General features: G+C 40.0%; 1 protein-coding gene across 1 annotated transcript in view; it reads left to right on the top strand.

The window, feature by feature from the left end:
• The first annotated feature begins 10,161 nt into the window (after positions 1-10,161).
• The window catches only part of PTPN22 (protein tyrosine phosphatase non-receptor type 22), a 59,727-nt gene continuing 57,249 nt past the window's right edge, over positions 10,162-12,639 (top strand). Inside the window, exon 1 of the mRNA XM_082613423.1 lies at positions 10,162-10,346. Within this exon, the coding sequence (XP_082469549.1) occupies positions 10,260-10,346 (87 nt within the window). The 5' untranslated portion in view covers positions 10,162-10,259. The remainder of the gene's footprint in view (positions 10,347-12,639) is intronic.

The following is a 12,639-nucleotide window of genomic DNA, read 5'->3' as shown; positions in this document are numbered from 1 at the left end:
CAGAATACACTTTCTTAAGTGCACACAGAACATTCTTCAGGATAGATCACATATTCTGTCACAAATCAAGCCTTGGTAAACTTAAGAAAACTGAAGTCATATCAAGCATATTTTCTGACCACAACACTAGGAGATTAGAAATCAATTACAGGAAAAAAAAAACAACAACTGTAAAAAACGCAAACACATGGAGGCTAAACAATATGCTACTAAATAACCGAGAGATCACTGAAGAAATCAAAGAGGAAATAAAAAAATACCTAGAAACAAATGGCAATGAAAACACGACAACCCAAAACCTATGGGATGCAGCAAAAGCAGTTCTAAGAGGTAAGTTTATAGCAATACAATCCTACCTCAAGAAACAAGAAAAATCTCAAATAAACAACCTAACCTTACACCTAAAGCAACTAGAGAAAGACGAAGAAGAACAACAAAAAATTAGTAGGAGGAAAGAAATCATAAACATCAGAGCAGAAATAAATGAAATTGAAATGAAGAAAACAACAGTAATGGTCAATATAACTAAAAGCTAGTTCTTTGAGAAGGTAAACAAAATTGATAAACCTTTAGCCAGACTCAACAGGAAAAAAAGGGAGAGGACTCAAATCAGTAAAATTAGAAATGAAAAAGGAGAAGTTACAACTGACACCACAGAAATACAAAGGATCATAAGAGAATACTATCAGCAACTATATGCCAATAAAATGGACAACCTGGAAGAAATAGACAAATTCTTAGAAAAGTGCAACCTTCCAAGACTGAACCAGGAAGAAATAGAAAATATAAACAGACCAATCACAAGTAATGCAATTGAAACTGATTAAAAATCTTCCAGCAGGGACTTCCCTGGTGATTCAGTCATTGAGAATTCACCTGCCAATTCAGGGGACATGGGTTCAATCCCTGGGCCAGGAGGATCCCACATGCCATGGAGCAACCAAGCCTGTAACAGCCCATGAAGCCTGTCCCTAGAGCCCGTGCGTCACAACTACTGAGCCCGCGAGCCACAACTACTGAAGCCCATGTGCCTTAGAGCCCGTGCACCACAACTACTGAGCCCACACTGCAACTACTGAAGCCTGCATGCTCTAGGGCCCACATGTCGCAACTACTGAGACTGCATGCTGCAACTACTGAAGTTGGCGTGCCTAGAGCCTGTGCTTGCAACAAGAGAAGCCACTGCAATGAGAAACCCGCACACCACAACGAAGAGTAGCCCCGCTTGCCGCAACTAGAGAAAGCCTGCGTGCAGAAATGAAGACCCAATGCAGCCAAAAATAAGAAAGCAAAAAACAAAAAAACAAAGGGTTGAGTCCTTTAAAAAAGAAATCTTCCAACAATCAAAAGTCCAGGACCAGACGGCTTCACAGGCATATTCTATCAAACATTTAGAGAAGAGCTAACACCTATCCTTCTCAAACTCTTCCAAAAAATTGCAGAGGGAGAAACACTCCCAAACTCATTCTATGAGGCCACCATCACCCTGATACAAAAACCAGACAAAGATATCACAAAAAAAGAAAATTACAGACTAATATCACTGCTGAACATAGACGCAAAAATCCTCAATGAAATACTAGCAAACCAAATCCAACAACACATTAAAAGCATCATACACCATGATCAAGCGGGATTTATCCCAGGGATGCAAGGATTCTTCAGTATATGCAAATCAATCAATGTGAGACACCATATTAATAAATTGAAGAATAAAAACCACACGATCTGACTTCCCTTGTGGCACAGTGGTTAAGAATCCACCTGCCAATGCAGGGAATACAGGTTCAAGCCCTGGTCCCAGAAGATCCCACATGCTGCAGAGCAACTAAGCCCATGCACCACAACTACTAAGCCTGTGCTCTACAGCCTGTGAGCCACAACTACTGAGCCCACGTGCCACAGCTACTAAAGCCCATGTGCCTAGAGCCTGTGCTCCACAACAAGAGAAGCCACCATGATGAGAAGCCCGTGCACCACAGCAAAGAGTAGCCCCCGCTTGCTGCAATTAGAGAAAGCCCATGTGCAGCAACAAAGACGCAATGCAACCAAAAATAAGTAAATTAAAAAAAACCAAACCACATGAACATCCCAGTAGATGCAGAAAAAGCTTTCGACAAAATTCAACACCCATTTATGATAAAAACTCTCCAGAAAGTGGGCATAGGGGGAACCTACCTCACCATAATAAAGGCCATATATGACAAACCAACAGCAAACTTTATTCTCAATGGTGAAAAACTGAAAGCATTTCCTCTAAGATCAGGAACAAGACAAGTGTGTCCACTCTCACCACTATTATTCAACACAGTCTTGGAAGTCTTAGCCACAGCAATCAGAGAAGAAAAAGAAATAAAAAGAATCCAAATCAGAAAAGAAAAGTAAAACTGTCACTCTTTGCAGATGACATGATACTATACACAGAAAATCCTAAATATGCCACCAGAAAACTACTGGAGCCAATCAGTGAATTTAGTAAAGTCACAGGATACAAAATTAATCGCAGAAATCTCTTGCATTCCTATACACTAACAATGAAAGATCAGAAAGAGAAATTAAGGAAACAATTCCATTTACCATTGCAACAAAAAAGAATAAAATACCTAGGAATAAACCTATCTAAGGAGGCAAAATACCTGTACGCAGAAAACTGTAAGATGCTGATGAAAGAAAGCAAAGATGACACAAACAGATGGAGAGATATACCATGTTCTTGGATTGGAAGAATCAACATTGTGAAAATGACTATACTACCCAGAGCAATCTACAGATTCAATGTAATCCCTATCAAACTACCAATGACATCTTTCATGGAACTAGAAGAGAAAATTTTACAATTTGTTTAGAAGCACAAAAGAACCCGAATAGCCTAAGCAATCTTGAGAAAGAAAAATGGAGCTGGAAGAATCAGGCTCCCTGACTTCAAACTACAAAGCTACAGTAATCAAGACAATATGGTACTGGCACAAAAACAGAAATATAGGGCCTCCCTGGTGGCGCAGTGGTTGAGAGTCCGCCTGCCGATGCAGGGGATACGGGTTCGTGCCCCGGTCTGGGAGGATCCCATATGCCGCGGAGCGGCTGGGCCTGTGAGCCATGGCCGCTGGGCCTGCGCATCCGGAGCCTGTGCTCCGCAACGGGGGAGGCCACAACAGTGAGAGGCCCGCATACCGCCAAAAAAAAAAAAAAAAAAAAAAAAAAAAAAAAAAAACAGAAATATAGATCAATGGAAAAGGATAGAAAGCCCAGAGATAAACCCACACACATATGGTCACCTAATCTATGACAAAGGAGGCAAGAATATACAATGGAGAAGAGACAGCCTCTTCAATAAGTGGTGCTGGAAAAACTGGACAGCTACATGTAAAAGAATCAAATTAGAACACTCTCTAACACCATTCAGAAAAACAAACTCAAAATGCATTAAAGACCTGAATGTAAGGCCAGGCACTATAAAACTCTTAGAGGAAAACATAGGCAGAAGACTCTTCGACAAAAATCACAACAGGATATTTTTTGACCCACCTCTTAGAGTAATTAAAATAAAAACAGGGCTTCCCTGGTGGCGCAGTGGTTGAGAGTCCGCCTGCCGATGCAGGGGACGTGGGTTCATGCCCCGGTCTGGGAGGATCCCACACGCCGCGCAGCGGCTGGGCCTGTGAGCCATGGCTGCAGAGCCTGCACGTCCGAAGCCTGTGCTCCGCAACGGGAGAGGCCACAGCAGTGAGAAGCCCGCGTACCGCCAAAAAAAAAAATAAATAAAAAAATAAAAAAAAAAAAATAAAAACAAAAATAAACAAATGGGACCTAATGAAACTTAAAAGCTTTTGCACAGCAAAGGAAACCATAAACAAGACAAAAAGACAGCCCCCAGAATGGGAGAAAATATTTGCAAATGAAGCAACTGACAAAGGATTAACCTCCAAAATATACAAACAGCTCACGCAGCTCAATATCAAAAAAACAAACAACCCAATCCAAAAATGGGCAGAAGACCCAAATAGACTTTTCTCCAAAGAAGACCTACAGATGTCCAACAAACTCATGAAACGATGCTCAACATCACTAATTATTAGAGAAATTCAAATCAAAACTACCATGAAGTATCACCTCACACCTGTCAGAATGGCCATCATTTAAAAATCTACAAACAATAGATGCTGGAGAGGGTGTGGAGAAAAGGGAACTCTTGCACTGTTGGTGGGAATGTAAATTGATACAGCCACTATGGAGAACAGTATGGAAATTCTTTAAAAAACTAAAAATAGAACTACCATATGATGCAGCAATCCCACTACTGGGCATATACCCAGAGAAAGCCATAATTCAAAAAGACGCATGTACCCCAGTGTTCACTGCAGCACTGTTTACAATAGCCAGAACATGGACACAACCTAAATGTCCATCAACAGGAATGGATAAAGAAGATGTGGTACATCACATTGTATGGAATATTACTCAGCCATAAAAAGGAACGAAATTGGGTCATTGGTAGAGATGTGGATGGACCTAGAGACTGACATGCAGAGTGAAGTAAGTCAGAAAGAGAAAAACAAATATTGTGTATTAACACATATGTGGAATCTAGAAAAATGGTACAGATGATCTTATTTGCAAAACAGAAACAGAGACACAGAGAACAAACATATGGATACCAAGGGGGGAAGGGAAGGGGTGGAATGAATTGGGAGATTGGAGTTGACATATATACACTGTTGATATAATGTATAAAATAGATAACTAATGAGAACCTACTGTATAGCTCAGGGAACTCTATTCAGTGCTCTGTGGTGACCTAAATGTGAAGGAAATCCAAAAAAGAGGGGATATATGTATATGTACAGCTGATTCACTTTGCTTTACAGTAGAAACTAACACAACATTGTAAAGCAACTATGCTCTAATACAAATTAATTTAAAAAACAAAACAAAACAAAAAACAAACAAACAAAAACCAAAAGTGGAGTGGAGCTTTAGTGAATAGCTTCTTTCAACACTCACATTGTGTTACAGACTTAAACTGTGTTTCCTACTTTAGCATTCTAATCATTCCATGAGATGAGTCCTTTTATATTTTGTTTGGGGAAAAATAAATTAAAATTTTAAAGTGTAAAGAAAAAATGCATAGGGATTAAAAAAAAAGTAAAATCTATGGAAATACAGTTGTTGAAGTATTTTTAAATATTTGTGATATAAAAATACATAGAATTCCCTATTAATAAATTAATATTAAACCTAAAAAAAAAAAAAGACCCAACTCAAATGTGACTTCCTCCATGAAGACTATCCAGATAATCCAAGTAAGAAGTGATCTTTGCCTTCTCGTTTTTTTTGTTTTTCTGACTCTGACCCTGACCCTGACTGCCTTCTCATAATTTTGGTTGCACCACATTTATGGTCTTATCACAAATGGTCTTCAATTATAGTTTTTTGTTTACTTACTTTCCCTGCTAGAATAAAGGATCCTTGAATGAGGACAATTTGTTGTTCACTACTGTAGCTCCCCTCTTCCCCATTCTCTTGCATGTATACAGACCTCATAAATATTCATTAAATGAACAAATGAAGGAAAACTAAATAAACAATCAAATGAAAGATGAGACTTCAGGTTTGATCATATTTTGAACAAGATGCCAAGCCTCACTAAGAGCTCCAACTCTCTATTAAAAAAAATAAAATAAAAAGGGAAATTGCTTCAATTGCAAGTATCAGTTGACCTTTGCCTCTTGAGGACTGTTTCTGAAACCAAAGGCAGAGTGTGATTCCCTGTGTGGTATGTGGGAAGCTGACGATGAAGCTCACAACGGGTGGATTGAAGAGCATGATGAGGTCTCAGAATGCTGTAGTGACAAGAAGCCGATTGGAAAATGGGTAGGGGATTTTCCTGTTGTGGATGATGTGAAAACATGAGCAAAGCAAACAAGCTGTGTTAGAAGTGTTTTATAAGCCTCCTCTGTGTCCATTTCTAAAAGGACAAGCAGTCGATTCTGGAGATAAAGGAGGACATTTTTTCCCGGCCATTGCAGCCCTTTGGGGATGGACTCTTCTTCAGTAATAGCACCATTCCTTTTATAATAATAACCCTGCTGCTTGGGCAGCAGCATTCAGGGAAGTACTGTTTGCCAGGTTCCTAGTCCTCCTCGTAGGAAAGGACCATCTGCTCCTGGCATAGCAAAGGTGCCCAGCCAGAGATGAGCAGAGACTGTGCCAGGCGGGAGACCTGGAGTAACTGATGGAGTGAGTCAGAGTGGATCTCACACCAAGGCCTAACCACAATAGTTATTTATCACAGTAGAGCTATTTTAGGTATGCTCAAAACCATGTGAAGCACTGTGGGTTACACAAATGTATAAAAGACACTATCATTGCCCTGGATAAGCTTAAAAATGTGGGGGGCATTTTATATGCTTTCTTTTGAATAAATTCCTCTTTTTTTTTTTTTTTTGCAGTACGCGGGCCTCTCACTGTTGTGGCCCGTTATGGAGCACAGGCTCCGGATGCGCAGGCTCAGCGGCCATGGCTCACGGGCCCAGCCGCTCCGCGGCATGTGGTATCTTCCCGGACCTGGGCACAAACCCGTGTCCCCTGCATCGGCAGGCAGACTCTCAACCACTGCGCCACCAGGGAAGCCCTAAATTCCTCTTTTATATAAACTTACAGGAGAAAATGAACATGTGAAGAAACTAAGAAAACTTCTATAGCTGAATAAATATTTGTATTGAAGGGATTCAGGTCATAGTGAGATGGAGTTAGGGGCAGGATTTTTGAAGAAAAGAGTAACTAGCTTTTATGGCTTTTCCTGGTGAAAATTGGGGAAATGACGAGAAGTGGCCAAAGAAAAAAGTTCTTAAGAACTTTTATCCAGCCTTAGTTACCAGGAGAGACTAGATTGGAAGGTACATAGATAAGAAGATGACTAAGAGCTTATCACTGCACGAATCCAGCTGTGAAATGGGGATGGTGGTTAACATGGGAACAGAAAAGACAGGTTGAATTTGAGAGTCACTGAAGAGAAAGGACCAAGAGACCTTGGTAACCAAGAGGATGCTTACAAAGCACTGACTGTTTCACAGATAATACACAAAGGCCACATCAAATCAATGACCATGGGACATAGGGGAAGGCAGGAGTAGTGAAACTGAAGCAAAGATTGGTAAGTGGCTTTCCAAGGGTACAACGTGCCTCCGCAGGAAGAAGGATGTCCTGAGAAAATTGAATGTCTTTCCTATTAACTAGTTTATGTTGTCCTAATAATCCCCCCGCGTTCTTTTTGGTTAAAGATTTTTTGTCATCTAACTCCGAACCTCCATGACACTGATCTTTCCTCTTAAACTGGCACGTTCCCCTCTTGCTGGAACAGGTGACAGTGTAATCAGCACTCCTCCCTGTTGTCATCTTCCTCCTGAACAAACACCATAGCCAGATGAGGAAGCAGTGAGATGTTCCTTCCTCACTCCTCTTCAGGTACTACAGTTTTACTTTCCACTAGAACTCACCCTTGATGGTTCTGATAAAGTGTTTATGAGTCTTTTACTGCATGGAATTGTTGTGTTCACTTAGGGTTTATGTCAGATTGGTTTAAATGGTTCACTGTAAATTCTTCAGTTCTTTTAGGTTTTTGCTAGTCTTTGCTGAATGACTTGTTTCCCTTCCCCAGCTCTTGATCTTCCCACAAGATACAAATGAGTCAACAGAATCTTCATCAAAAAGAATTATGCTCCTATTGTCCTCCAATATCTGTAGAAAGAAGTGTGAAAAATTAAGTGGTAATTAAACATAAAATAAGTGTTTTGTTTTCACCTTCAGTTTGTTTTTTGCTTGCTTGAGTCGTCTGTTCAGGAAATGGCCTTTCAGCTAAGTGGGTTTTTGAGGTTTGGTTATTTCACGGTATTTCTATATCTTTTGGTTTTAGAGTGGAACAGAATCCTAAGCATTGCTGCTTGCTTTTAAAGAAGATGTGCACTTCTGCTAAGACACTCTTTTCAGATCCTCATATGTTGGATCTCAGCAAGTTTTTCTTTCTTACCTAATATCTATCTCCATCTTATCCCTCCCTAAGTTGAGAATAAACTTAGAGAGAGACTGTTCTGAAATATAGGCTTGAGGAAAGTAGACTTACATTTTATTTTATTAGCTGTCTTTTTGTTTATTCATTAGTAAAGTTCTTGTTTTGATGGAAGTGAAGACATTCTAAGGTGACAGATTATGAAACTGTATGTCTTTTAGTTGTCCAAATATAGAAAATCACTTTCCTTTTAGGGTTATCCTTTGCTACTTTGCAAATAAGTTTGGAATATTTTAATTTTTATCAGTAATTAAGTCTATATCTTAGTTCTGAGATGCTTTATAAACTGGTTAAGAGTGTTTTTCACCATGTTCTGTCTTGTTCATTATTGTATATGCAGCTCCTAACATAGTACTTAGCATTCAGCGGGTACTCAATAAATTTGTTGAACAAATTAATGGATTATTGTAGGTTTTTTTCTAATTAAAAATGGCATAATAATTTTAAAAGAAGAACTTAAAAAAATCCTTAATCCCAACACTTCTGCAATTGATTCTTTTTTGCATCTTTTCATCTTCATTTAACAATGTGCACACTTTTACATGGTTTTGGTTATTGTGAACTTGAAATTTTGTCTTTAAAAATTTTTTCCCATAATTTGTGTTTTTAAAAAGACAAATTAAATTGCATTATTTAGAGCAGCAAGAAATTCTCCTAAATTTAATGATAGTTAGGAATAGTTTGAGAACTACTATTCTACTCTCATCAAATATTGTTGAGGATGTGGTTCATTTTAATTTATTATGTGGATCAGGATTGAAATTCTTCATTGGCTTCACACTGCCTATAAGCAAGATACCTCAGTGACCTTTCCTTCCCTGTGGTAAGGTTCAGTAAAGTAGGTGCAGCCAAAGAGTGTTCAGAATCATTTCCTAAAGGAAGTTTGAATAATGTTGCAAAACAGAAAGGATTGCTAATAGCAAATAGAGGAAGTTCTAACAGCACATTTCCAAATTTTCTTCCTGATTATCTCAGACTAATTTTGTTCTCATATTTATTGAACTTCTGTCCTCGAACAGAGATGTTATGCTGATTTTTGTCTCATTCTCACACGCTTGGGTAGGTTTGAACCCATTGAGGAGGGAACTTATGCAAGCTGAGATTTGGAAGCTTTTTCTAGAACAGCCTCCCTATCAGGGCCCAAATGCTACATGCACAGTGTGGCTTCCAGAAACAATGGCCTTTCCTGAGGCTTTGGTTGAAGAGTAGAAATATCTTCTCTAGAAATAGTTCTTCAGGCTTTCTGCCCTAAAATGTGTATTGTTGCCAGCAAGGTGGTTGATTTTACTCTTTTTCTGTTCCTCCATATTTTACTAGCATTACATACAGGGGATTTTATGCCAGATTCCTGGTCAGGTGCTCTTCTTGGGGGCCACCGTGCCCCTGGATCCCATATAGACCAGGTGCTCTCAGTCTTTATATCCAGAACCCAAATGAAGCCCAAAAAGTACTGGAAGGTGGGGGTGGGGTCCTGAAATCAGCAACACTTCCCTTAATGGAGATTAGCACTTCCCCAGCTCTGGGAGAAACCCAGACTCTCAGAAGCAGCTGACTTTGCTTCATCCAAAAGAGAGTTAGGTCTATATGGCAGAATCAAAAGTTCTAAATAAAAACGCCTTCTTTGATGAACAGAAGTTTGCCACCGATCACACTGACAAGAAACCTTTTAGAAGATGTCTTAACTCCAAACTGGGCCTAAATGAACTTTTACAGAGTTCATTTGGGACATGAGGAAACAGAAGGTGTCAACAGGGCCTTTGTGCTCATTGGGGATATGGGGAGAGGCAGAACCATCCATGAGACCTGTAATTCTGCCTTTTCTTTGGGAAGCAAGAAAAATTGTGAACTTTGCTTAAGAGTGATGGAGTGGGATAGTCTCAGAGCTAAGCAGCCCACACACACATTACGTTCTGGCTAGCCTCTTGTTTGTTACAAACTTGAACTGCAACCAGGTTCCTTTCTTGACAAGGAAGGCGCTAGGGCCCAGGAGTGAGGTGCTGGCTTTGTTGTGTGACCACAGAGTCTGGTTACGTACTAATTTCCTCTAGGGCTTGAGATGAAGTCAGTAAACCACAACCTTCAACATGCTCTGCTCAGGTGGCAGCAGTGGCTTCTCAGTGCTGTCTCGGCCATGACACACATCTAATATGCCCTCCCTTAACCCTCTTGTAGACTGTCTGTCTTACCCTGCAGCATGGACCAAAGAGAGATTCTGCAGAAGTTCCTGGACGAGGCCCAAAACAAGAAAAGTAACAAAGAAGAGTTTGCCAACGAATTTCTGGTAAGTCCTATGTGTGACATTCTTAGGGTAGTTACATAGACTGTTTGATGACAGTGGTCCAACTCTCCTAGACCAACTTGCTCTTGGGATAAACTGACCTTTCAGGGTCAACCTGAAGAAGGTTGGGGAAGAAGGCAACCTAAAAGTATAACTTCTCTAAGTGGTTTTTGTGTATTTTAGATGTTCTCTCCAAAATATAGTTTTAAATATTTTGTTTGCTAGTTCTTAGAGTTTGACTAGGAATCCTACAGATGACATACATAATTCCAGTTGTATAAATCTAATATTAATTGAACATCTGGAGTTCCCAGGTATCTGAGTTGTGGTTTAGGCTTCAAATGGCTAATTTTAATTAATATCAAGAGGAAAGAGACCAAGATTAACTTTTCATGGAGCATTATGCTTTTAGCCTCCCGTGGGTTCCATTTGGATGACAAAAACTCTTGAAGAGCACCAAAACTACTTTCTGCCATATTTCTTTTTTCTTTTTTTTTTTAATGAAGAAAAAAATATGAGAACATGCATGTTTGCAATAACAGGGTTTCCTTAATCTTCTTTTGCTTGGAGGGGTGGAATGGCTAGGATGGTGAGTAGAGAAAAGTGAGGGATGGGAAGAAACATAAGCACAAGGTAGCCTGGGGTCAACTGGATTTGATTACCCAGAGGAGCGCTGCATCTCCTCTGGGGGAACGGTGCTTACTGATGCAGTGGCAGCTGGGTAGGCCTCACTCATCCTATAACCCAGCACATCAGATGACGTAGGATGTCTGATAGTACTTATCATGTATTTGGGAATACTTCCAGCTGGTGTTTCAGAGTTATAAGAACTTCAAACTTTACCTTTTCAGCTATGAGGAAATGGGAAAAATAAGGGAATTTAAATATAAAATCTGAAATTAAATCATGACAGTGTCATCAACCAAATTATCAACTACTTGCCATGTTCCTTAATCTCACCAAGTCTCTGTTTCCTGACTTCTGAAATGGGGATCATAATGAATTTCCTACCTCTCTGCACAAGGTTATTGTGATGACTAAATATCAATAATAATAATACTTAAATGTGGTCATTCATTCAGTAATATTTATTGAGCACCTTCTATGTACCAAGTTTAGTTTTAGGCACTGAGGATATAGCAGTGAACAAAATAAGAACCTTTTTGCCCTCACGGAGCTAACATTCTGGTACCAGATAGTAGATGTGAAAACACTCTGTAAAGTCCCGAGTGATTAGATGTTATGATTGAGTGATTGCATATTATGGTAGAAACTCCTGTGTCAGCTCAACTTGGATAATGCCGTGGTGTCATGAAAAATGCACTCTAGTTGCCACTAGCCAGGCAGTCTTAGTCCTTCTGAGTAGAGTTAGCAGGGAGGGAGGGAAGGTAGAAAGCATGGCCTATGTGTCTTAGACATGTGCCTGCCCCTGGGCTATATCTCCTGAGCCCAATTCCCCCAATGCAGAGGTAAAAAGTGAGGTGAGGGGTCAGTGGCAGTCTCTGTTATTTTCGTCGTGTTTTTAAAAATAATATAGACTACATCCCTAATATTTTACCTTTTCTTAGCTCAGTCATTATAGTCTTTCACCAAAATATAGCAACTACCTCACCTCCTGTTTTCTCTGCCTCTAGCCTTGCCCCACCTTCAATCAATTTTCTGTTTAACACCCAAGCGATCTTTTAATACTACAGATCTGGTTATTTTTTCCCTCTTAAAAACCTTTTATAGTTTGTATTTTTTCCAGCTGTTTAAAACTGTGAACTATAATACGCATTGAGAAAAGTACATAAAATGTAAGTATAACTGTAAAGCAGCCATCACCCAGGTCAAGGGATAGAACATTGTCAGCCCCAGAAGACCTCTACATGTCCCTTTCCCATCAGGTCCTCATCCCCACACCCACCCTGTCCTGTCCTGCCGAGGAATGATCACTATCCTGACTTTTATATTAATCACTTCCTTGCTTTTCTAGCTCCTAATTCTAAGGACCTGTTTTTGGGTGGTGATTAAGTGGAACCTCACTGTTCACTGACTCATGTCCTCCAGTGGAAAAACAGAGTCTTTCCCTCAGCCCCACCTAAAGGTTCAGCTGAAGTACCAGAGAGAGTAGCTTTGGGGGAGTTGGGGAGCAGTGAATGAGGCCAGGCTACTTGCTTGGACAAGATGAATACCACCCTTAAACTGGAAGGCTTTCCACCTGGTCATATACCACATTCCACCTTCAGCCCTTAATATCTTCTCCCAGGATTTGATGTTTCTGAGGTTCGAGGGCTGATTCTGTGACAAAATGCCA

This window comes from Mesoplodon mirus (genome assembly GCF_964341445.2).
Source record: "Mesoplodon mirus genome assembly, chromosome: 3".
NCBI lineage: Eukaryota > Metazoa > Chordata > Mammalia > Artiodactyla > Ziphiidae > Mesoplodon > Mesoplodon mirus.
This window is presented reverse-complemented; position numbering and strand designations above follow the sequence as displayed.